The sequence below is a fragment of the Chenopodium album genome, chromosome 14, assembly GCF_948465745.1.
Source record: "Chenopodium album chromosome 14, dcCheAlbu1.1, whole genome shotgun sequence".
NCBI lineage: Eukaryota > Viridiplantae > Streptophyta > Magnoliopsida > Caryophyllales > Amaranthaceae > Chenopodium > Chenopodium album.
In genome coordinates, this window is record NC_137847.1 from 53,495,184 (window position 1) to 53,521,861 (window position 26,678).

General features: G+C 35.1%; 3 protein-coding genes and 1 pseudogene across 6 annotated transcripts; 2 read left to right on the plus strand and 2 right to left on the minus strand.

Moving 5' to 3' along the window:
- Positions 1–1,039: 1,039 nt before the first annotated feature.
- On the plus strand, positions 1,040–8,071 carry LOC145579592 (protein STRUBBELIG-RECEPTOR FAMILY 8-like). 2 transcript variants are annotated; one of them, XM_081636827.1, is made up of 16 exons: positions 1,040–1,571; positions 2,510–2,642; positions 2,766–2,837; positions 2,917–2,982; positions 3,083–3,154; positions 3,244–3,315; positions 3,463–3,534; positions 3,627–3,692; positions 3,799–3,864; positions 3,941–4,260; positions 4,757–5,004; positions 5,435–5,706; positions 5,794–5,929; positions 6,408–6,547; positions 6,639–6,795; positions 7,567–8,071. In XM_081636827.1, the coding sequence occupies exons 1-16, from the start codon at positions 1,478–1,480 to the stop codon at positions 7,717–7,719; spliced, it is 2,139 nt and encodes a 712-aa protein (XP_081492953.1). In that variant the 5' UTR covers positions 1,040–1,477; the 3' UTR covers positions 7,720–8,071. The 2 variants fall into 2 exon arrangements, with proteins under 2 accessions (XP_081492953.1, XP_081492952.1); XM_081636826.1 differs by having other exon boundaries at positions 1,042–1,571; positions 4,748–5,004.
- Positions 8,072–9,605: 1,534 nt separating this feature from the next.
- LOC145579593 (O-fucosyltransferase 15-like) lies at positions 9,606–14,570 on the plus strand. 2 transcript variants are annotated; one of them, XM_081636828.1, is made up of 10 exons: positions 9,606–10,032; positions 10,512–10,601; positions 10,718–10,817; positions 10,910–10,971; positions 11,085–11,173; positions 11,816–11,936; positions 12,030–12,173; positions 12,299–12,633; positions 13,068–13,308; positions 13,754–14,570. In XM_081636828.1, the coding sequence occupies exons 1-10, from the start codon at positions 9,757–9,759 to the stop codon at positions 14,060–14,062; spliced, it is 1,767 nt and encodes a 588-aa protein (XP_081492954.1). In that variant the 5' UTR covers positions 9,606–9,756; the 3' UTR covers positions 14,063–14,570. The 2 variants fall into 2 exon arrangements, with proteins under 2 accessions (XP_081492954.1, XP_081492955.1); XM_081636829.1 differs by having other exon boundaries at positions 10,724–10,817.
- A 386-nt stretch (positions 14,571–14,956) lies between these two features.
- Positions 14,957–20,151, minus strand: LOC145578378 (subtilisin-like protease SBT2.4; annotated as a pseudogene).
- Positions 20,152–22,594: 2,443 nt separating this feature from the next.
- LOC145577562 (chromatin remodeling protein EBS-like) lies at positions 22,595–26,289 on the minus strand. 2 transcript variants are annotated; one of them, XM_081635053.1, is made up of 6 exons: positions 26,246–26,289; positions 26,025–26,206; positions 25,555–25,897; positions 25,324–25,392; positions 24,325–24,463; positions 22,595–23,222 (listed from the first exon to the last, which is right to left on the minus strand). In XM_081635053.1, the coding sequence occupies exons 2-6, from the start codon at positions 26,095–26,097 to the stop codon at positions 23,196–23,198; spliced, it is 651 nt and encodes a 216-aa protein (XP_081491179.1). In that variant the 5' UTR covers positions 26,098–26,206; positions 26,246–26,289; the 3' UTR covers positions 22,595–23,195. The 2 variants fall into 2 exon arrangements, with proteins under 2 accessions (XP_081491179.1, XP_081491178.1); XM_081635052.1 differs by having other exon boundaries at positions 26,025–26,289.
- Between the last annotated feature and the right edge of the window lie 389 nt (positions 26,290–26,678).

Consider the following 26,678-nt stretch of genomic DNA (forward strand, 5'->3'; position numbering starts at 1 on the left):
AGCACTCTTAATCTAGTTTGTTTTTAGTTTTTAATTTTATTTTTATTTTTTTTTTTAATATTATTTAGGATATGCACAATATTAGGGATTTAGGACTTGTTCTGTTCAGCTTCATTTTATTTCAGTTCAGCTCCAATCAGTTCAGTTTCTAATTTTCTTCTTTCATAAACAATTCAGCTCAGTTCAATTCAGCTCCAATCTGTTCAGTTCAGTTCAGCTAATCAGAACAGACCCTTAGAGTTGCATATATTTGTAAGAGGCCTGAAATAAAAGTATAGGCTAAATTAAATATTAGGTAAAAATTGACATGATTTTTCATAAATTTTCAAAACAATATGGATTACTAATTCAACAAATGTGTTATATGCCTATTTTAGTGAAGTGTAGTGTAGTGTAATTGAATATTTTTTTTATATTTTTTTTTCTAATTTAAGTAAACAAATGGAACAACATTATTGGATTCAATTTAACTACATTCTTGATTTTTATGTTGCATTGAACCATAAATAATCATCTACTTGCATGAAAGTAATTAATCAAAAATATTTAATTGTTTTCATATTTCAAATCATTATTTCATTTCACGTATTAATAATCACGTTGTTAACACAACATTATTGTTATTCTCAATGCTAGAATCATTAACAACTTTTTTCCGATTTTTTTCTAAATATGTAATATAAAATTCCTACCATTATATTTGTGACTAGTGCTTCTTAAATCATCTTATGTCCATCACAAATTTCACAAGATAACTGAATTTGGTTTTACTCCTAAGAATATGATTAATAGTCATATATTTTAACGACCACACAACATAAACTTCATATTACTTGGTATTGCAACATAAACTCAATAGTCAAAATTTCAACAAAGACAATGACTAATTATAATTATAATTAATTTAGTTAAAAGAAGAAATCAAATAATTTGACCACATTTCACCCTAGTCAAGAACTACCCTACATAACATAACAACCCCATTTCCCAACTCCCACTTATTCCTCCTGATTTTGATGCCGACAAAATACAAAGTCATTAAAATCCTCAAATATCCTAAAAAACCCAACTTAGTACTAATACTAAAATAATTAACTTACTGTAATTAATTATCTTCAAAAAAAAAAAAACAAATTCAATTTAATTACAATAATAAAATATTACTAAATCTCCAACTAATCAATCACTCACTCACTCTGTCACTCACACTCTTCAATTCCCTCCTTCAATTCAATTCATATTCATTTACTCCTCTCTCCCCTAACCAAAGCTTCGAATCTCTCTCCTTTCTTTCTCTCTCCTCCTTTAATGGCGATCAAACTCACCCGCCTTCACTTTCTCTCTCTACCCTTTTCTTCCTTCTCTCTCCTCCTTCTTCATCTTTCAACATCTTCTTCTTTTTCTACAATGTAATGTAATCATCACTCTGCATTTATTCCTCCTCTGAAATCTTAATTTGTTGCTCAATTTAATAAAAATGGCGAAAATTTATATCTTTTCTTCTTTCTACATCTTTATTTTGTTCTCTGTTTCATTGGGTTTTGTCCAAGCTAATACTGATGCCAATGACGGTAAGAATTTCATCTTTTTTTTACGAGTAGCTAATTTTTTTTGATCTTATCATCTTATGTGGTTAATTTCATAATTTTTTGGTTTATTTCAAGTATTTTTTGCATCTGGGTATGTTAAAGTTTGAGTCTTTTTGCAATTTTAGTCTCAAAAATTTTTAAAAAAAAAATTCTGGAAAATTGCACATTATCATGATTCATAAAAAATGAACAGTTTTTCTGGGTTTATTACTACGGAGTAATTTGATTTTCTTGAAGTGGGTCCAGATTATTTGTTTTGTGTTGTTGTTACTTTGAGTTTCTGAAATTTGTAACTAATGTGGCCAAAAATTAACCTTTGATAAGGTTAAAAAGTAGAAGAGAATAATAAGAAGGGGGGACCTTTTTTGAAGGATAGTATTAATTTTATTTTGGATTATTTAGAAGTTTTTAGTTGGGAACCTTTTTAAGGAAAAATGTTGCATGTTGTTGTACAATCTAATTTCAGTGCTAATTTCAGTGTGCTTAGTTATTTTGTTGTTAGTTGTTACTATATTTTAAAATTTGATTGATTTTATGAGTTTTTGTGTGATTGTTTCATGACTAGTTGTTGAGGGTTATGATTGTGTATACAATTGGACCTCACTAGACCCTTGGCCATGATGGATTGATGGGTATTGGTGGTGGATTTTTTGTGGGGTTTTATACACATGTTCAAACTGTACTAGTTTATGAGCTTTTAGGGTTTGGTTGCGTACATCTGAACCTCTCTATGCCTCGTCCTTAGGGAAACTATTCCGGGTTGTCGTCTTTGTGAAGATTATTGAAGGGGAGAAAGGAAACTGAATTCCTTTCTTCCCTTAATTATTGTACTTTTTCAGGAGCTAAAGGCAGCTTTTTTTACGCAAACAATTAATTTTTTGGTTTAGTAGAATATAGAGTAACGTTTTTATGGTTTTCAGCTCAAGCACTTCAAGTTTTGTATGGTGCATTGAATAATCCTTCTCAGTTGACGGGATGGAAAACGAGTGGCGGTGATCCATGTGGAGAGTCTTGGAAAGGGGTTAAGTGTGATGGTTCGGCTGTTGTTTCCTTGTATGGTTCTACAATTCTACTCATGGTGTGCTTTTTAAGTGGTAATGCATTGTTTAATGGTTTTATTCTTGTGCATTCATGTAACTTAATGAGCCTATGGCACCATTGTTGTTGGGTTGACAGGGATATTTCCGGTTTAGGAGTAGGCGGAACCATGGGATATTTGCTTTCAAACCTTGCCTCATTGAAGACATTGTGAGAAAGCTTTTTGCATGATTCTTTACTCTTATTTGTCAATGCTGAACAATTATTGATAGTTTAATCTTGTTGGCAGGGATATGAGTAATAATAATATTCACGATCCTATCCCATTTTCAATGCCACCAAATCTAACATCCTTGTAAGATTTTAGTTGTGTATGTGTATATGACACTCTTTTCGTTTGAGAAAAGATTAATCGAATCATCATCAGTTGTAACCTATGGTTCTTTGTTGTGCAGAAATCTAGCACACAATAATCTGAGTGGAAGCCTTCCATACTCCATTGTGAACATGGTTTCACTTTCTTATTTGTAAGCAACTCCTCTTACTTTTCATAACGTGTTCTGTCATATTGTGGTTCTCTTACTAGTCTGCTACCTGTTAATCCACACTATTGCAGGAATGTTAGCCGTAATTCACTGTCCCAGCCAATTGCAGATGTGTTTGCTAATCATACTGCCCTTGCAACCTTGTAAGACTACTAAAGTCGCACAGTTATTGTCGGTATTCTGTAATACCATTTCTTTTTCAAAAATTTATCTAGTTGAGTTGCTTTTTAAGCATTACAATATGTTTACTGTTCAGAAAGAATTACCTGTTGATTTGCAATGTAATGCAGAGATCTGTCATACAATAATTTCTCTGGAGATATCCCAGCTTCTTTTAGTGCCTTGTCTAATCTTTCAACACTGTGAGTTCTTGCTAAAGCCATTTCTTTCAGCCATTCCACTTATTAATTTATTTGTTGATCAGACATCTCATAGTATCCTGTTAATACTGCAGTGAGCTTCAAAACAATCAGTTAACTGGTTCTCTTGATATTCTTGTTCCTCTGCCTTTGGATAATCTGTAAGTTTTTCCCTCAAATTTTCTTTTCGGATGCCTGTGGTTATGAATTATGATTATTGTACAGAGAAAGTTACAAGTTTTTTTAATTGATCACGGTGTTGAACAGAAATGTTGCAAACAACCACTTCACTGGTTGGGTACCACAAGAGCTCAAGTCATTACCCAACTTTATGTAAGTTGTAGTTCTCATTTTGTTTTTATTACTGTTTCTGTGGATTATCATCCTAAACTTGGCTGTCTTTGTACAGTTATAATGGTAACTCATTTGATAATGGCCCAGCTCCTCCACCGCCACCATACACTCCACCTCCTCCTGGAACACCTTCTAAGCGAAGGCACAGAAATTCAGGAGGTACTTCTCAGTCGCCTGAGAGTCCTGATAGCCAGGCCTCCCATGGAAAGAAAAAATCTTCGCATGTTGGAACTGTCATCGGGGTAGTATTAGGTGTTGTTTTCTTGCTATTATTCGGCATCCTGCTTGCTCTTCTCTTCTGCAAGCGAAAAAGGAGAAAGAAAGATGATGGTGGTCGAATGTCTGTACGAGGTGCCTCTAATGGCAGTGAAAAAGGTAGAAAACCTTCAATGTCTGTTAACCTTAATAACTCTTTTGATCACAAATATGAAAACATAAATATTTTGGTTAATGAGTCCATATCAGTCACAGGCTCGTCCTTTTTCTTGGCTACAGTTTTATTCAGCATTCATTAATCATTAGTGATTTCTCTTGGATAAATCTGCAACTTTGCATGCTATCTTATAAATTAGTATCTAGACAATATAGTGTGGTGAAAGAGTCTGAAACACGTGCTCATACTGCTCAACTGCTATTTCTTTCTTTTGGTAGTCTTTTTCCATGCTGAACAGACTTGCCATTGCTTCTTCTATTAATTATTTTCTAGCTTAGCTCATGAAGTACTATTGGATCAACCATTGATATTTAGAATTTTGATGTACTTATTTTCATGATTTGAAATTTAAAGTTCTTTGGTCAATATCACGTAGTGCTTGGATTCTCCTTTATTTGTTGTAATTGTGCTGTTGACTTGAGTTTTCAGTTAATACAGAGATGCAAGAACAGAGGGTCACAAGCACGGCTGCAGTTGTTGATCTGAAGCCCCCACCAACCGAAAATTCGGTGGTTGAGAAAATGCATGGGAAAAATGGATCTTTGAGACGAGCAAAATCCCCTATTACGGCTACTTCATATACAGTTGCTTCTCTTCAACTTGCTACTAACAGCTTTAGTCAAGAAAATATTATTGGTGAAGGCTCACTTGGTCGGGTTTATAGAGCAGAATTTTCTAATGGCAAGGTATGTTTTAGAACATCGTGTTTTGGTTTTGAAGTAGTAATTGATAAGAAATCAACTAGTCAAGCAATATTAGCCTATGTTTAGCTACTGCCTTTTCAAATTTGTGGTGGCTGAAATCCTCATTATGGTTATGGTTAAGTAAACTCTGCGCCATGTCCACCCTAGTCTCACATATCCCCATAGGTGCTCTCGGAAGTTATTGCTTTAAGTATCAAAATTCTAATCACTAGATTTCTGCCTAAGTAGAAGCTTCATATGCAGTGACATCCTCATTTCAGCATTTCCATCTCATATTGCTGCTTGCATATTAGTGTCCAGATTAATTGTTTTACACAAAACATTCATTAGTGAGCATGGAGACTATGGACCTGGCTTGTAATTTATGTGCCCGTATTCCTTCTATTTACATTTAAGTTGTGTGCTAGTTCAGGTCTTGGCTGTTAAGAAGATTGATAATTCAGCATTATCCTTGCAAGAGGAGGATAATTTTCTTGAAGCTGTGTCAAATATGTCGCGCCTCAGACACCCGAACATTGTCTCACTTGTAGGATACTGCACAGAACATGGGCAGCGTCTTTTAGTGAATGAATACATTGGGAGCGGGAGTCTGCATGATATGCTACACTTCTCTGATGATGGAAGCAAGAGATTGACATGGAATGCACGAGTCCGAGTTTCACTTGGAACAGCCAGAGCTCTAGAGTAAGCTATATTGCATTAACTTTGTACAAACTCAACGTTGTTCCTATTTGTTAATTATTTTGTACTGAAGACCTTGATCTTCTATAGGTACTTGCATGAAGTCTGTTTGCCATCTGTTGTACATCGAAATTTCAAGTCAGCAAATATTCTTCTTGACGAAGAGTTCAACCCTCATTTGTCAGATTGTGGACTGGCTGCTTTGAATCCAAACACAGAGAGACAGGTACATAATTAAGACTAAAAAAGCTCTGTTGTCTCAATAGTAACTATGATAGGCATAACCTTTCCTTTTGACTTCTTTAATGGTGTGGAAAATTTAATTATCTGTGGTGTGATAAATAATAAGCAATCACGTAGTATTCTCATGGTTTAATCATCATCAGTCTCAAATATTTCAGTGGATGTTGTCATGTTGTTGCGTTCAAGTATCATACCTGAGCAAAATTGACTCCCACTAACAGATGTTAGTGCACACTTTTTGGATCCATTTTTACCAATGATGTATTGAGTTCTTCTGATTATAGAGCATGGATTTGAAACCCTATATCAAAAATTTATCATTTCTTTTAAAATTCAATGTTGATTATCAATATATTTACTTGAAACATGACATTTTAGATCAGTGAATGTTTAGAGTAAAAGAAAATCTGGTATATATTACTAAGGAATCTAATATATTTGCTGGTACACCCCCAAAACAGGTGTCAACCCAAATGGTAGGTTCGTTTGGTTACAGTGCTCCAGAGTTTGCTTTATCTGGAATATACACGACAAAAAGTGATGTATATAGCTTTGGGGTGGTGATGTTGGAGCTTTTGACAGGGCGTAAGCCTTTAGATAGGTGCAATCTTCCTCCGCTTGATTTCTTGTTGTTTCATAGTTCATTTATGTTAGCTTGCTCTTTTTTCTTAAGAATATCCTGTCCTTTTCAGTTCTAGACCAAGGTCCGAACAATCACTTGTAAGATGGGCTACACCACAACTGCATGATATAGACGCTCTAGCCAAAATGGTCGATCCCACTCTTAATGGCATGTATCCTGCAAAATCCTTATCTCGGTTTGCTGACATCATTGCTCTCTGTGTTCAGGTAACATCTTTTGACTTTCTTTGCTGAATATAGATGGTGTACGAGCATCATAAGTAGCCAAAGCATAAAATTGCAAATATATACTAGCGTCTTAAACCATTTAATAGGATTTTTTTTCTCTATTGGAAGGACTATTGCAACCTCTTACTCGGTAATTTGTTTATGGAGTATATGTTAGTCTCTTAATGAGCTGAAACTTTGGGTTTGTTTACCTTCACCTTGAGCCAAACATGGTAGGATTCTGCTCCTATTCAGACTTTGAACATGACTGTGATCATCTGATTTGACATGTTATCTTTCTGTGTTGACAATATATGTCATGCATTATATGATACACGAAGTATTCTACTCCGTACAACTTATCCATGAACAGTTTAATTTTATCTTCTTGATTTTATAACCTAGAAGGTAGTTCAACCATTTCAGAGGGGCCTGGTCAACAAAAATCCAATATTTGTGACAAAATTTAATACTCCGTATATATATAGGACATACATTGGGCTGTTTGGGGTTTTAGTGACTAGATAGAAGAGTATTTTTCAGAAGATGAAAGGCCCTGGATATCGGATAATATCACCTTAGAGGTGGATTTATTGTGCCTCAGTTGTTTAACTTTGACAAGGATATATTGTTCGTGTGCTACAGCCTACAATAGTCTTTTTAGTTATTGTACGGAATAATTGTGACATGATCATAACTCATAACCGTTCTTCTATCATGCAAATCTTGTAAAATTAAGCTTACATCAAAACCATCTGTTTCTCTTTATAGCCTGAGCCAGAGTTTCGACCACCAATGTCAGAAGTAGTACAAGCATTAGTCCGGTTGGTGCAGAGGGCAGGTGTTGCAAAAAGGCGATCCAGTGATGAATCAGGTTTTGGGTTCAGGACGCCAGATCATGAGGCAATCGACATGTCATTTTAAAAAGTCCGGAAAATGAGATTAATCGGCACCAATTTTGTTTTGAAGTCCTAACTGAGTTGTATTACCGCTTCTACCTGTGGTGCTCGAAGCCTTGGGGGAAGACATGGAGAGTGCGAGAGTTGATCATAATCGGAGTCTATAGAATCTGTAATTAGTCTCTAAGCATGTAACAGAACTTGTCCTGGGTACATATATTATTTCACTGGCAATGTAATTAATTTTTTTCATCCAATAGAAATACTGAGTGTAAAGTCAGAACTTTTGCCGTCTACTGTTTTGGAAACACTTCACCTGTTTCCATGGATCTATACACCTTATTACTCCGAGCTGCAAATATGAGCTGCATTTCTGATACCTATGTTGCTGATTTCCTGGTGTACTCCCATCTCGAAGATATTTTATATATTCTAGGTCAACTATCCACTTTACTCCTTGGTCTCAACTTCTTGAAACCATCCTAACTTTCAACTACGAGTAGATCAGCATAAAAATGTACCTCACATCACATAAAAGTTACCCCTTTACGATGTTTTATGTTGAAGTGATTCTCATTACTCGACAATGAAAATGATTATTGATGATGTAATATAATTATAACCTACTTTGATGTCCTTTTCTTAAGTCAGATAACCCCATTCGAGAGATGAACTTAATTATTGAATCTCAGATGTTTTTCTTACAAAAATAAAATCAATGCGTATTTAAGGTTATGCATCATAAAATGTTTCTATACATAACCAAGAATACGCATTGATCATCCTTCTTCTCGCTCTTGAATACAGGAGCTGTGGCATAAGAGGCAGCCAAAGAGGCCAGAGACAAAGGGTTGGCAATCAAGCAAAGTGGGAGTATGATATTGTATTAGTACAGGCTGGTCACATGGTATACCTTTGTAAACAAACATGTAACATGAGAATACAGAGTATATTGCTCAACATAATATAGGGTTGTTACTATTCACATGCCATGCATTTTCATGATATAATTCTCTTAAATTCTATTTCTCTTTTTTTTCTTACCCTTTTTAGAAAGATGCTGAAGAGCATTGAAGCCTTACCATTAAAAAACATGAAATTGCTGGTGTTATAATGAGGCCAACATGAAAAACATATCAAAAGAAGCAACAAAATTAGAATGCACAATCAAACAAGTAACATATGGAATTAAAGTGCTAACACAAAATTTTAAAAGGAACTCAAAGTCTATTCTGATTGACTGAAATGAGCTGAACTGAACTGAATATTTTATGAAAGAAAGAAATTATGAACTGAACTGAAATAATCTGAATACAACAGACCATTACTTTTTTTTTTCTTTTTTTTTTGGAAGATGTAATTTTATTACTAATTTCTCTCATGATTAAACATGGCCAAAAAATATGATAATGATGAATTACTTACCACCCGTACAATTTTAATCTTCTTTCCACGCAATCAATTTGATTTTCTTGTAACTATAACGGTCAAAAGTTTTGCTTAAATCACATTCAAAATAATAATTTTATGGATTTATTTTTTCCATGTTCGTCCACAAAATTTGTCCCTTTTTTTTTTTTTTTTTTTTTTTTTTTTGCTAATACTTCGTATTATTCCTGCAAAAAAAAAAAAAAAAACTTCGTATTATGGAGTATTTTTTCCATGTCCGTCCACAAAATTTGTCCCTTATTTTTTTTTTTTTTTTTTTTTCTTGCTTGCTAAGAATCTTACATTGAGAAATTTTTCTAAAAAAATTAAAAATTCATTTGCCAAAATAAACTGTTTTTTTTAAAAAAAATTAAAAATAAAAATACAATTATCTTGTAATAATAATGTAATTAGTCAAATATAGTCATAATAATATTCTTACTAAAAGACGCAAGTCATTCTCCTCCCTCCAATTTCTCCCTACTTTCTCCATCAAAGTTCCACCCTTTCAACCATTGCTTCAATCTTTCCTCAAATTAATTCTTCCCTAAATTAGTAAACCCTCCATTAATTAATTTCTTTAAGCTCCCCTTTTCCCATTTTCTTTCTCCTCACAAAATTCAAGCTCAAAACAATGAATTTGAGCTCCATTAATGGCGTTTCGAAGAATTTCTCTGATTCAGATCAATCCTTGGATACACCCACTTACCACTCCAAAAAACGGGGCTCAAAGAAACGGGTAATTAGGGTTTCACCTTGGAAACGTTTCAAGGGATTGGGATTTTTGATTGGATTATTGGGTTTGTTCTTTCTTGTCAATTGGTGGATGCTTTCCCGCCTAAATCATTCTGGGTTTGTTCCCAAAATTAGTTCTCCCTTCAAAAAATCCAAGTCTCCCGTGGTTATTAAGGTATAAATCTAATTGAATTATATAATTATTTCTATTTTTGATGGATGGTATGTTGTTTAATTGCCAATAGTAAAGGAAGCACGACCTGGTTCGAATCTGGATTAGTCGGAGTCTAGTAGGTTTTGTATTAACGGGCCAGGTATCGGCCTAAGTTAAAAGATCTTGTGATCATCTAGGGAAAAAATGGAAATTTGGAGGGAAAGTGTCAATTTTTATTCATTTTTGCTTTTAAGGGAATTTAGCTTTGAATTTATTTTCAATTTGCATTGACCTAATATTGTATGCCTTTTCTGTACAAGTAGCCTTGATTTATTTAATCTTCTTTAAATTCGCGGTTTGTTTAGTGGCTGCAATAATGGATGATCACAGAACAATATTAATTCTTTGTTCATTGTTGGTATAGACTAGTCTGACAACTGCTTGAGCCATTTTGAAGGCAATTTATATATATATATACTGATTTTTGTCACTGAATGCAGGAAGACCTGAGAAAGATAATTAAAGTGAATAAGCCTCAAAAGACACCATTTGGAAGGTTGTTGAAGTTAGCTGCCCATGCATTAGCAGAGGTATGCCTTCTTTCTTGCGTTGACCGCTTAGTTAAGTGTTTGTATCTATTTGAGTACGTGCATTTTCTATCCAGTCTTTTAGTCTGTTAAAAGTTCACATCTTTCACAATTTGTAGGGACAGAATAAGCCGGAACCGAAAGGGCTGTGGGAAGAGCCTTACGATCGTGCTTCCAACTGGAAGCCCTGTTCTGAGGAGCGTGATTGGGAACCTAGTGGTAAGTAATACCTTTCATGGTCCTATGTACCCTATTGTTTTTCACCCTTAATTCTTTGTATTGACACTGCTTTTGCTGTGTCTATTCACCAGAAGGAAACAATGGATACATAATGGTTACTGCTAATGGTGGGCTGAACCAGCAGAGAGTTGCAGTAAGCAATCTTTCTCCCTTGTTTTTCTAAAGAAATTAAGCAACTGTGGGTGAGCTACTCATGATTATAGTAAGGGTTCTGAGTAGTATGCTACTCTACTTTTATGACAACAGGTATGCAATGCTGTAGCTGTTGCACGATTACTTAATGCAACTCTCGTCCTTCCAAAATTTATGTTCAGTAGTGTTTGGAGAGATGCGAGGTATCATCCTGAATCCTTCGACAGCTTAATTCTTTTTCCATCAATCACTTTGTATCAATAATTCAGTTAATGTGTGTGGTTTTCCCCCTACTTTAATGTTTTTCTTTTCATTGTCATGCTCAAATTGTCAACTGGTTTTTTATTTGCTTGGGGAGCTTCTTCTTCTTCTTTTTTATTTTTTTATTTTTTTTTCCCTTTCAAATCTAATGCGTTATTTATGATGCCTTTGGAGTTAGTTGTTTGGCGAATGTAGTGACCTTAACTGTGGGCTGATGGTTTCTACAGCTGTAAAATGTCAAAGATATCTGAAGTATTTCTGTACTGTTCTTCTAGAGAGTTTGCTATTTGCTTGATTATCGGATAGCACATTTAATTTGCTTAAACTGTTTTTGTTCTTGTGTTCCTAGACTTGTCCTGCTTTCGGCAGATGCTCTTGTCTATGTGTGGTTGTGTATTGCATCTTGCATGCCGTTGAATTGTTCTCTTGGATTATTTTGTTTAAAACTTGATAAGGGTAGACTGCTTTTTGTAAACTTGTTATTTACTTGTGATCATTCGTAACAATGTAGTGACTAAATGCATGTTTTCAAGCATTTTAGTGCTTTGAATGGAAGAGTGACTATCATATTCCGTAATTCTTAGTCAATTCGGCGATATCTACCAGGAGGAGCATTTTATCAACTACTTGAAACCTGATATCCGGATAGTGAAGGAACTTCCTGAAGAACTGCAGTCTCTAGATCTAGATGCAATTGACAGTGTGGTCAGTTTTCCCGAACTAATAAAGAATTATTTGTAGCAAATTTGGGTTCAGCTTCTTTGTCTTGCATCTGCTCTGACTAGAAAGCTTCTTCAGGTGACTGATGAAGACATCATGAAGGAGGCCAAGCCAAGCTTTTACCGCAAAAATATCCTTCCTCTCTTATTAAGAAACAGAATCCTCCATTTTCTTGGATTTGGAAACCGCTTGGCATTCGATCCAGTTCCATCTCAGCTTCAGGTAAATTGTTTGAGAATGAGGTTCCTTTACTCCTTTAGAGCATCTATGATCTATAATCTACCTTTTCTTTTCATTATGTATTTTTGCTTCAACTGTTATGCTTCCTGATTGAGGATTACATTCAGAGACTCCGATGCAGATGTAACTTCTATGCACTGCAATTTGTCCCAAAGATTCAAGAAGGTGGTGCGTTGATTCTTCAAAGAATAAGGCAAAACTCTTCTCATGCTGGACTATTGGATAGTTATCTTGTGGGCCCATATGCAAAGAAAGTGGTGAAAGGAAAAAAAGGTCATTCTGTGAAAGGCCCAAAGTACCTAGCTTTGCACCTGAGATTTGAAATTGACATGGTGGCTCATTCACTTTGTAAGTTTGGTGGGGGTGAAGAAGAGAGGAAGGAGTTGGAAGCATATCGCCAGATCCATTTCCCTGCATTAACACGTCTTGAGAAGAATGACAAGTATGTGCTATGATTGTGTTTGTTATTCCCTAGCAAGTTTCCATTTAACTAGTATGAGCCAAACACGTTGTTGTGTTTTTCCCTTGATATCTTGGTTCTTCTTTGTCACAAGCTACCTATAAGTTAGGCCTTACCTAAGTTTCCTAACTTAGAATTTACAGATAGAGTCTCTTGACTCTCTTCCCTTTTAATTTATGCTGGACTCATTACATCAAACCTTTTTTTTGGGTGAAGGCTTGGGTTGTAATAGGGATAAGAGGCAGAAGGAATATCTGATAGGGGCACTTCATAATCCTTTTTTGTCTTCTGAGTTGAGTATACTGATTAATATCTCCAGATATATCCTCAGCTGGTCTCTAGTCAGTGATGGCAATTTTGTATTGTTATCAATTTCTTAGTGATTTCCAATTTTAATTTTAAAAATTGTATTGCAGGTTACCTACTCCTGATGAACTAAGGTCAGAGGGTCTTTGCCCATTAACACCTGAAGAAGCAGTACTTATGCTTGCTGCTCTGGGTTTCAACCGTAAGACACATATATTTCTGGCTGGTGCTCAAATTTATGGAGGACAATCAAGGCTGGCTTCCTTAACTAGCTTGTATCCTCATTTGGTTACTAAAGAAAATTTGCTTTCACCATCTGAACTCGAACCATTTAAGAACTATTCGTCTCAGGTAATTGCAGTACAAAATCTTACCGTTTCGTAACTTTAGCAAATCTTTGTGAGTAAACAGTGGCCTGATATTTGGTTACGCAATGAGTGTGATTGGTCCCTTTCATATATCACTTCAGTCATCTAGTCTTGATTTAAAATTGGGAAGCTCTCATTGGTAGCCCTTTATTTGTGGACATAAGTTTTGGTAGCAGGAAAAAAATAAAAAAAAATAAATGAATAAAAAAAAAATCATGAAATGGCCTTATGTTTTTGGCCGGTGTCAATATGTCATCCATCCATGGCACCAACCAGGCCATTTCTCATAAAATTTAGTTGGATAAGTTAACCACTGTTATGTTTAAAATCTTCTAAATGGTTTGGTTCCAATGTGTTATATACAGTAATTGTTTTGTTCATTGGTTTGCTAAATTATGATGATCTTATTGTTTTCCCTCCTTTCTTAGCTGGCAGCACTGGACTTTATAGGTTGCACAGCATCCTCAGCCTTCGCCATGACAGATTCTGGGAGTCAGCTGTCAGCTCTAGTGTCTGGTTTTCGCATGTATTATGGGGGAGGACAAATGCCAACAATAAGGCCTAACAAACGAAGACTTGCAGACATTTTCTTGAAAAATAATACAATAGAATGGAAGGTTTTTGAGCAGAGAGTGAGGAAAGCAGTGAGACAAACTAAACAAGTTCACCGACGGCCAACAGCGAGAAGTATATATAGGCATCCTCGTTGCAAAGAGTGTATGTGCTTGTTGGAGTAGAGTGTTGTAATAGCAAACATAGAATAGTTGTTGTATATTGGTGTTTTGTCAGGTTATATTATCCACCATTTTTTATGCATAGGTTGTGATTGACAAGTTTCTCTGATTTTTTCTACCCATTAAAGGGAAATTACATAGTACAAACTGATGGCTTCCACTTTGGCAAGCAACGGGTTTTTATTGTATTGAGTTGTAGTCTTGTAGTGTTGTTCCAATTCTTGTACGATACACTAATACAGAATTTTGTAATGCCAATGCTATTTTTTTTTTTATTGCTGCGTCTCAACATATTTCTATTCTCTTTGCTCTCCTGCTTAATTTTGATGATGACAGTTTCAGCCTTTGGTGAAACCCTCGAAGAATCCATTTCTCAGATATCTGTGCAGACTGCAATACTGCATTACAGGTAAACACCCCCTCCACCCTATCTGAAATTCCATCTATTCTATTTCTACTCGACATTTTTACACTGCTGTTGACTAAAATAATTACTCCCTGCATCCCACATTATTTTGCACCTTTGTCTTTGGCACAAGATTATGAATTGGGGTTGGAATATTGGTAGAGAAGCAAGAGATTATTACTTGAAAAGTCGAGTGTGCATTTAATTTGGGACTCCAAAAAAATGCAAGTTTACAAAACAAAATGGGACTAAGGCAAAAGTATCATGAATCAGGTACAGTGCCTCTAAAAACAGAGCTTTGCTATATTGGTATCAACTACTTTCAGTAAAGAATCAGGACTATAACTTGACCCTCAGCTATTGAGGCATGTCACAATTAACCATGCATACTTCTAATTATACATTTTTTTGTATGAACTGAAGTTGTTCTAAATTCTAATAGCTCATTTTGACCATCAGTAAAACTATAGTTGCTTATAGGTATCGATCTCTTATGATACTGAAACAGGTAAAACTGACAAGGGCATCCTCACAATGTGATCCAAGCTTCCTGTTAGAACAATCTCTCCAAAGCTGAAGTCCTTCTTTGCCTGGGTAACACTTAGCTTTATATCCAAATCTCGGGTCTCTGTAGGAGCAATGGTGAACCAAGTTGGAGATACATCAACTTTGACCCCATTTGGTGGAAGCACAGCACACAGGTATGTTTCTTGTTTGCTTCCCACGTTCATCACAATCCGCCTAACTATTTTAGATCCAACAAGAGATGTTATTGTCACTGATGGTAGGTTCAAGTCCGCTGGATGCGCGAGTGGATGGTTGCATGAGCCACCTGTTGCAGCTTCAACCTCTGTTTTGTTGACGTTAGGCAAAGAGCACAGGAAAGCTACATATTCTCCTTCTCCTGAACAGCAAGTAAACATCTTCCTACTTAACATGGGGTTAACAGCTCAGTCTAAGAATTAATTTTCAGGAATGCACAACTTTTCTAGCACTAGTAAAAACTTTAGATTGTACAGATATTAATTTCATAAACCCTCTTTCTAAATTAAAACAAGAAATATGTGGTAGAAAATTTGTGGATCATAGATTCATAGTTTTTTCATAAAAGTGTTCCTATTTCTTCCCATATTCTGGTTTTATGACAACTTACTTGGGATGAATGTTAAACCAGGATCTACTGCTCTTGCCGGATTCACCAATCCACCACCTATGTCAAAGGGAGTAGAAGGATTGAAGCTACCAAGATCATATCCTTCAGAGGGTATTACTTCTCTAGAATTGTCGTATTTAGTGGCTGTTGTGGAGATTGCTGATGCAATCATGGGCGGAGTCCATGAAGGGTTATGTTGCTTGATCAATGCAGCTATTCCTGCAATATGAGGTGCTGCCATACTAGTTCCAGATGTCAAAGCAAAATCGTGCCCTGTGATTAGATACTTATTTCTTATTACTTGGATTTAAAAAAAAATCAAAATTGTGCAATCCTTGCTTATACTCCCTCTATCCTTTTAAGAAGTATACATAAGCATTTTGCATGGGACTAGAGAGAGCGAAAAGGGGAAATAAGTGGGAAGGTGGGTGTGGAGCCTAACTATAGAGAAGAAATAGAGGAAAAACTTTCAATGAACGGAATGTATACTTAAATTTGGGACATCCAAATACGGTTATGTATACTTGGAAGGATGGAGGGAGAACCGGAGTATAATATTTTCTGCATGAAATCATGAAAAATTCTTGTTTTTACTTACCTTCAAATATGGGCTCTGAGACACTTAGAGGGCTCCAAGCTGCCCATATCTGATGTCCAGGAGCCACGAAATCAGGCTTGAGAACATCTGCGGGGTTTCTATGGCTATCAATAATATCAGGTCCCCTAGAAGAGAATCTGCTTATAGCAGGCGCTTGTCTGTCAAAAAAAGCGATTCTCCCTTCACCTATGGAGGCTCTCCCCCTATATTTTACTACACATCCTTGGGCAGTTCTCTTTGTTTCCTCTTCGTAATATTTAGATATGATCTACGAAAAGAATCATCTTTAAAAAAGAATTCGAAAAGATTGTAATATTATGGTTGGTTAGATTTTGAAATTTACTATCTTTTTGGGATTGAGGTAATGTATCTATACCTTTGCATCTGCAGTTTTGGGGATCATGATCCCTGGCACCGGGAAAGGCACTGGTTCTGCAACGAAATCGCCATAAGCAGGATTCGCAACCAGGATAAAACCCATGAATCCCAAATGTTTTGCAGTGTTGATGATGGAAGTGAGAGTGGAAGTCTGGTTGTAAAATCCAGCAGAGAAATTGCAGATCACTATGCTGCCTATCACTATTGTGGGATCAAGAGCTTCCGGAAACTGGCATTCCTCTATGTAAGGTGGAGTTCTTGGGAAAGAACCATTAATATAAACAGCATCTTTTGCTAGCACCAGTTTATATTTCAGTATTCCATTTCCAAAGGTTGGCCCTGCATTTGAGACATCATATTTGCAATTCAGCAAATTTGGATGTAAAGCTTTAGAGAACACAAGAATAAATTCGAAAGACTTACCTGATAAACCTACTCCAGAAATGTTCTGACCATTTCCAAGAAAGAGAGTAGCAGGGTAACTTCTGTCTGTGCTGCAAGCAGCAACTCCAACAGACCAAGGACTGTAGGAAACCACAGAGCTCGGGCCAGGCCCTTTGTTTCCTGCTGCTTGTACCACAAAAACCCCTGCTCTTCTTGCTAGCAGTGTGAAGATTTCAAATACATCAAGGAAAGTTATAGTATCTTCTCCTGGTTCATCTGGTTCCACTGACAAGTTCAGGATGTCTACTCCATCTTTTACTGCCTGAAATAATCGAGTGGACCTCAAAACTCTTAATTACCATGGCAATTATCAAAAATTCAAAGGGAATCATAGATTCTTTTGCTGAGTACATTACACAGAAAGAAACAAATACGTATACAAACATGATATTCACAATTTGGTATTCAGATACAGGACATGCCATCTTTTAAAAGTGTTCCCGCTACCTAAATGCTGATTGTTGAGGAGCAAAACCTCTTGGGATTCAGCTTGCAAGAATCATATACAAGTATATACATTGAGATTATTTACTGTTAACTAAATCATACATGTATAATCAAGGTGCTCCAACTTCAGAGAAGTGCTTACTTGATCAATTGCAGCCAAGACATCAGTGAGAGTACCAACTGTTGGATATATAGCTTTGTAAACTGCAATTCTGGGAGGAAATTAGTTACCTTCAAAACCTCATATACACCAGTAAGGGTTTAACCCAAAAATTAACCACACACAGTCATATTTTCTAGCACTCACCGAGCACGTGGCGCCATCCCGCTGGCTGTTCCATAGAAAAAACCATTCACCACCACCGGAACTCCTGTATTCCCAGCAGCAGTTGACGCTACATGACTGCATCAAATCATACAGTGTGTACAGACTACAACTTTATTTCTAACCAAACTAACAAGAACAAGCCAAATAAAATCTATTCATAACATATTAACATGCAGATAAGTTGTGTACTTGTGTGATTCAATGAAATAGTATTAGAATATAAAATTATTTGTTTTTCAGAACAAGACTAATTAGATGACATAATTGGTTTGGTCTATATGTTACGATATCATAACATTCGTGTTAGGAGAAGATAGTCAACTATTACATTCCAAATAATTAAATACCCTAATAATGTATTCGAGGGTTGATACACAAATCTCTTAAAGTAAATATTTAAATTATTTTGGTCATTTGGCGTTTCTAGGAAAGAAAATAAAATAAAATAAGGTTGAGATGGAGGGGACATTTTATACTATATATTATAAGATACGAGTATTTTATTTTAAGTAGGGTAAATTAAAACAAAACAACAACAAAAATATGTTACATTACTTTACCTGCCATGACCAACAGCATCAAAAGGAGAAAGAAAATCAAGAGAAGCATTAAGATGAGCAGCAGCTTGAGCTCCAGCAGCAAAGAACCTAGCTGAAACTATCTTCCCATTACATGAACTCGCAGGGAAACGAGGGCCCGTCTCACAACCACCGCAAAACCGACTCGAATTCGAGCAGACTAAGCTAGTGTTGATGAACAAGTCATCATTAGCAAAGCTTGGATGAAACAATCCCTTCTCCTGCATTTTTTTTGTCACCTCCTTTTTCATCAGTTTGTGCCAAATTTAGGAATTTAGGAGTGTATGTTGTCATTAACTTTACTCCCCTGTCTCTTTGCACCAACTTCACTCTTGGGCTCTTTCTTAGCTTCTCTGCCTTTTTTTTAAATAAATTAAACAAAATAAATCATTCAAATAAATTATAGGATGATGTTTTTTAAGGCACAATATGAATGATACGCACATTTTGTTTTATTTTTGCATTTAGGAATATTATATGTGTATGAGAAAAAAAAAATGTTATGATTTTTAAGAATGTGATTGAAAGAGAAGGCCAGGGTTCATATAATGTGAGAGGGCGTGATAGAATATATAAATCAATCTTAATTTCAACCGTCAGCTTAAGTTTTTAGTTGAATTGGTCCGTTAATATAATATGATAGTATGTACCTGAGAGGGAGTGGTGTGGACGGCGAAACCGTTAGCAAGATGGGTGAAGCTATGGAGTTTGTTGTAGGTTCCGGAGTCTAGGGTGCTTTGGAGAAGTTGGTTTTGAGACTTCTCTAAAAGCTTTGTATGTTGTTGGTAAGCTTCACTGAAAATCCATGCAAAAATAAAAAATTAAAAAAAAGGAAAAATATTATACATCAATTAATAATGAATTAAATTGATAAAAAAAAAATAATGAATTAAATCATGAAAAAGGCTTAATCCCAAAGTGATGAAAAGCCAAAAAAAAAAAAAAATTATAAATAAATAAATAAAATTAATGTTTAAGAATGGTCTTTGTGCATGCTACATAATTTGCGGGAGGCAGTAAAAGTTTGAAGTGAAAAAGGTGGTAAAAAAAATGAAGAGGAAAGGTATATAAGGAACAAAGGGAGAGTGATGATAAAAGACAAATTATTACATGTATTCATAGCATCGAGAATGGTGTTTTATGCGTTCTAATTACGCAATAAACATGATGAGGCTGATATATGTTACAATTAACTCTTATGCAGGGACATATCATGTGTTACATTTAACAACATTGGCATAATTAAAGGCTTTTCCCAAATAAAAAAAATCTTATGATTTTACAAAATATTACTTCGTATCAAATAATACTTCATCTATGTTGATTGGGTTATTCTCTTTACAGCCGCACATACACATTAAAATACAAGAAATGAGAAGAGAATATATTGTTTTGTGTTACTAGAAGTCTCATATTCTAATCTTCATGCGATCTCTTTTTTTCATTAACATATTACATATATACCAAATAAGATGTTAATATAACCTTCCTATTTAATTAAAATTCATATATAATAAGTAAACATGTTTTCTTAAACTCCTACAAACCAACCTGTTAGGATAAAACCTCGTTTCTTCATGAGAAGATTTTTCATCAAGAAAAGCTAATGAATCACCTTCAACCAAAACAATGTACAAAGATCTTTCTTGTTTAGCATAGGAAGGAGATATAGGACATGGTTTTAATATGATGATTAGAAAAAATAGCAAAGGCAAGACAATAACCAAGGTAAACAAAGACAAGCATTTCACAGTTTTCATTTTTTGAGGGAGAAAATAAATAAAATAAATTATTGAATCAACTTGAAAATTCAATTTAATATAGTGAAATGATTAAGTAACCACCATCACATTTGTAATGTGAATAAAGGAAATTATATAGAAAATGGCCATTTATTAATTTCCTTTTGGTATAGCTTAACTCGTAGGGGTGAACATGGTTTGGTTTGGTGCGGTTTGAGTCCAAACCAAACCAAACCGCAAAATGCGGTTTGGTAAATTTTTCAAACCAAACCAAACCATATTAGTATTGAAACCAAACCAAACCATAATAATACGGTTTGGTGCGGTTTGGTTTGCGGTTTATGATGTGATGATATTTTTTCCTCAAATATTGTCAAATAATATTTTATTAATTTATAATAAAGTTTTAAAAAGTAGTCCAAACGGATTAAATTGTACTACAAAGTTACAATAAAAATAACAATCAACTAATCAAGTGTTAATACATAATAAAAATAATACATAACAATAAAAAATATTTATATGGATTACTATAAAGTTACAGTAAAAATAACAATAAACTAATCAAGTGCTAATACATAATAAAAATAATACATAACAATAAAAAATATTCATACGGAGTACTACATTATAGTCATTGATTATATAGTATTGACCATATAGTTTTTATTTATTATTCATGGTTTTTTTATTTATTCTTTAATTTTTTTTTACTATATAATAAGTAATTTTTTTATTTAAAAATTATATAAATTTTATAATACGGTTTATTGGTTTACGGTTTGGTTTGGTTTATAATTTTTGCAAAACCAAACCAAACCATAAACCATATTTATAAAAAAATCGAGACCAAATCGTAATTTTATAAACCGTAAACCAAACCAAACCGCTAAAATACGGTTTGGTCTGGTTTGGTTACGGTCCAGACCAAACTGTGTACAGCCCTAAGCTTAAGCATGACAATAAAAGTTTTATAAACTCCCTTCAAAACCATGAGCAATAAGTTACTATAAAGTGAAAGGGAAATTAATGGTTAACTTCCTTTTTTGCATGATATAATAATGATAATGATTTGTAAGGAATTAAATAATTTGACTTAATTATGTTGATTTGTTACTTAATTTATTGATCTTTGTAGATTTTTTAGGAAAGCAAGATACAATAAGGTGTCCTCCACTCAATACCTAGTTCTTGTTTCCATGAGTTCAACAAATTGCTTAAAGAAGAAATGTTGATAATTACTTTACTAATTGTTAAAATAATAGTTTGTTTAATAAAAGGTTTTTGTAATTTTACTCTCGTCATATCGCATAACTAGCAAGGTAATTAGACTTTACACTTCAATATACTTGGTAACAAAAAGATTGTAAACTCGCTAACTAGTAATCCCTCCGTTCTTTTTTGTTCTAATCACTTTTCATTTTAGGTTGTTCTTTTATATTTTACCCACTTTGCTTTACTCTATTCAAGGTATACCCCTTTTACCTTCTTACCCTTTCAATCTCGTAATAATTTCACCATTTCATACTCTCTCTCTCTCTTACTACATTCACTTTTTTTCTTACACTAACTCACTTTATATGAGCCCAGGATGATTCCCTTACCGTCACTTAAATTTTCAACATCATGTTTCGAAATTTCCAAATTGTTCCAATTTTGCTTATCATAGTCTTCAAAATTGGACTTCGAAGAGCTTAACTTGATCTGACATAGTTATACATCAAGGTGCATACCGCAGTTCCCAAATTACCCAAGAGCCCAACTTTGTACTTGGAACCATCTCATGTATATTTTGGCCCACCCCTCGTTCTCATGTCTTAGCTTGGCCTTGTGTTGCTTTACCATGACCTCGGGAGGCCTACTTGGTACTTGGAACCATCTCACGCATTCCTTAGCTACCCCTCATTCTCATGCCTTAAGATGTCTTAGCTTGGCCTTGTGTTGCTTTGCCTTAGTCTTGTAGTTGAAGCCTTGAGTTGGCATTGCCTAACCTTTCCTTAGTCCTATGGCAAAGTCAAAACGAACCCTTAAATCACATTTATAAGTGTTTTCTAAGGGATAAGGTGTTTTGATGTGTTGTGGTTTGGTAGTGCTGCCTGGCATCAGCAGCTGTCCCAAATCCTAATGCTTAGGCAGCCCCAAACATAGGTGTTTTAAGGGATTAGGGTAGAGTGGGATGGACAAATCATAACGACATAAGGCTAAATATCACAAGTCAGACTTCATGGCACATCCACCGCGCTAGCATAGCCTCAACACATGCCCTTAGGAGCCGGAGCATTTAATGTAGGACAACAATCAGGTGACATGCACATACAATCAGGTTATTAAACATTAATGGAAAGCTTTGGCTTCCACCATTTTTTTTTATTTTTTTTTTATTTAGAATACCGTGGACATTTGAAGTTAAAAGAAAATCCGATTATTGTTTCAATCAAAAGCTCATCTTGACATTCAAGGGAGGAAGGAATCACAGAACTAATATATTCAGAAAGGAATTGTTAAGCTATCCAATTACACGCAACTAAATAATTTCATTTGTTTCCTTCCAATCTTCTTCAGCTTTGCTCATCCTGTGAGACTTCCGACCCAGATTACTAACTAAAACCGGAGAGCATAGTTTACTACTTTATGCCTAAATTTCTACCTTCCCGGCAACATACCTGAAGGCTGCATCAAAAAACCATAAACTTTACCTTAATGCCGAACTTCACCATTTGTCAAATGGTTAAACAATGATATCGCCATCAGAAAGAAGACTTGGACACTAGCAGCAGAAAATCTGGCACCGAAATTGATCAATTCAACCATGGCTAGAGGAGCCTATAACTGATTTATCCTTCTGCACAGGATTTTAAATTACAGAGAAGTCATACATGCATCAGCTCAGGGGCACAAACACACAGAAAATTACAGCCCCATGCTAGTTTTGAGCACAAGCATGGCATTAAGTTCACAGCTGACAATACAACTCTCACAACAGTTAGTTCTACAAGGTGACTTCAAAGTTCGGCAAGAGTAAGACAACGCAAACTCCAGGTTTGTAAATCACCTTAAGGATCTTATCTCTTTCTCCGCTTGTTATCAGGCTGCAAAAGAAAACTTTGCAAAATGAAATCTAAGTACAACAGAATAATTACATGAAGAGCAGAAAGTAGAATTTATTTTACAGAAGTCAACAGCTTCTGACTGGATTGTTATTACCCCTTCAAGAAAAATGATGGATTTAATGCTCCAACCAAAACAAGTTAAGGACCTAAAGATATGGAGCAAATGTCCATAGTCCAGGAATTGATCTGAACCACTCAGAAAATAACCTTGAAATATATTTCAGTCTTCGAATATTAAATTTGTAAGAGTTCTGCAGACTAAATGGTGCAGATTCAGTCTTTAATTATCAAATCGCATATTAACTACGAATACTCCTAGACCAGATATTATTAGAGAAACACAAAGTGTACTACATCTGATTTACACTGCCTTATCCAGTAATAAATAAACAAAGGCAGGCATAAAGAAAAAACTAAGTGTGAGCAACATCAAGACACACAACATCAAGATCAAGATCAAGATCACAGGCAAACACATTGATTTCTAAACCACACACAGCATCAAGATCAACACACACCAAATCAATAAACCAATTCAGGCATACAAAGAAAACAATGTTAGTAATGATGATATCTATTTATCAGCAAACTTCTACTTTGGTACCCTGTTTCTTACATGCACATAGCTACCCAGGGACGCCAGGGCATGATAAGAACAAGTAACATTTCATCAATAGCCACAAATATTGCAAACTAGATTAGTAACAAATGACAGCTTCTTCATCAACTAGAGATTGAAAGTTGTCCAATGTAATACTATGTAATTACTGTCACATCACCAGCAAATTAAAAAGAGCAAGACAGTAAGTATAATCTAGGAGTAAAGAAGAATAAAGCCACTGCCAAAGCCCAAGCTCAGTATGTCAGCTTAGCACTAAAAAGACACCTTAACCCATCAATGGCTGCAGATTTCAACTGCAACCAGTGGGACTTCAGATAAGTAAGAATTTTCATCTACCTAGACAGTCTACCCAACGTAAACCAGACGTTAATGATCAGCATTCATGCATGCAAAGAATAAGAAAGTGTGAGCAAACACAAGCAAGATGAAGCCAAAACATCACAAGGCAGAACTTTTCACCTTGCCATCAGCTAGTGGTGATGCAGAGAATGAGTTGCCCCCTTTCTTCGGATCATCTTCAGCAGCACAATCAGAGCATAAAAAGTGATCCAACTTCTTTGCTTCTTCAATAGTCATGCCCATGCAAGAAGGATGGAACCTACATGAATCTTAAATCGTTAGAGTGACAGCGAATTTCATCCTCAACTACATCTAATTTTGTCCTTTACGAACTAAAAGAACAAGCTAATATACGCATCACCTAATTACAATAAAAAGAAGATTGAAATTCAGAAGAAAAAACAGCAAGGCTTTTACAAGAACTAGTGCTAGTGCTAATATCATAATGCATCTAGTAGAAAAAGATCTAAGCTAAGGTCAAGCAAAATCAATGCTCCATGCAAGATTTGAAAAAACAAAACAAAAGGCAGGCTGGTAGAACTCATAGCTCTGGTGGCAGAGCATATTCAATTTGTATACCAAAGTTTCCAAAGAGTATAATCCCGCAATTATCAGGAAATACTGTATGGTATTTGGTCGAATTTGGAGTCCCCAAGCATCACGTCAAATCCAAAACTCCAAAGATAGCATATGGATAGTACTTCTGTGAATAATGCAGCATTGAATAACCATATCAGGCATGACAGAGATGGTAGCCAGCAATCACCAAAAAAAATCTACTGTAAAATATCAACACCTAAGTCACGTCAAAAATATTACCAAATAAAGTGTTTTCTACGTACAAAAAGGTTCTTAAACAGGGCTGCTTAAAAATTAATAAGCAAGAAACAACAAATCATCCTTGATACAAGCATAAGTGGATACGCCTAAAAAAACTAGCAAAAACAAAGAATAGAGCCACGCATTCTCTAATAAGCCGTTCTATAGCGATAACACCACAAATCATCCCTAAAAAGAAACATAATCCTATGAAAACAAGCTGAAACACATAAAAAAAAATAAAAAATAAAAATAAAAAAAACGAAATGCTGCAAAACTAAATTATAATTAAGAACTTACCAGTCCTTACAGCCCTCACATTGCACCATAAGATCATCGGGATTATACGGCATTTCACACTTGCAATACCTACAAAACATAACACCCACCAAAAACAAACAAACACCCAACAAAAACCAAATCAAAAAACACATCAAAAAACACAAAACCCAACTCAAATTCACCTCAAAATTCCAAACCCACCCAACCCCTCCCCTATCGAAAAACCGAAAGAGACAAAATCAAACTCACACAGCAACACGATCAGGAGTAAAAGCACCAGTGGCAGCCTTATACTCAAATCTACAAAAGTAATCATCAGCCCCAACATTCTCAAGCTTAGTGTAGTTCTTAAATGAGTGAACAATACACTTCCCTTCAATTGTATGAGCACTTTGTACATCATGGTGGTCAGACAAGAACAATTCTTTAGCACCATGAAATTGCCTTCTTCCTCCCATAGATTCTTCAGGTCTATAATACCATCTAACCCTAACTTTCACATTGTTCCTGCTATCAGCTTCAATCTTTTCAACACGAGCAACATAGGGTGGTTTGCCCACATCAGCAGGTCTCATCAAAACACAATCTCCAACTTTTAAAAAAAGCAAAAAATTCAATGCAAAATTTAGCGAATTAATCAATTGAAAACAAGAGAAACCCAGAAATTTAATTTGATTATACAAAAAGGGTTTGAAATTTGATGGGATTTTTGTACTTACCTCGAACGACCTTGTTGGTGCCTTTAATGGTGTATGAATCAAGGTCCCGCTTTCCTGGGCGAGTCTTCGCCATTGAAGAGAGATAAAAGAGGGATTGAAGAAGAGAGAAATGGGGGATTTAAGGAGAAAATGGAAGGCGCAAAAACCCTAGATTTTGGGGGAGAAAACCCTAGAGATTGAAGGTGTTCATGGGAAGAAGAAGAAGAAGAGAGAGAAAGAGAGTAACTTTTTTGACTTGGGATTGAGAGGAGAGTGTGGGGAATGACTGACGGAGTGAGGTGAACGGTCTAACGATAGCCACAAAACACACTCCCAAAAAAAAAAAAAAAAAAAAAAAAAAAAAAAAAAAAAAAAAAAAAATTAAAAAAAATGTACTTGAATGAATTTGAATTTTATTTTTTTTTTTTTTTTTAACTTTCTTGTTAAAAATATGTGACCTAAATAAATGAATTACAACCACCATTAATGGAGAGAAGTAGTTAGTAGGGGAGGGGTGGTTGTAAGCCCAAATTTTGACTTTCAAAAATACTCTGTAGGTAAGAAATCTTAAAGGATACGGTGGTGTGAAATGTTAATCTCAATTTAGAATATTTTTAAATGTATGATGTTTTGCTGACTTGGGTGATTAGTTGACCCGGATTAAGATTTCGATGA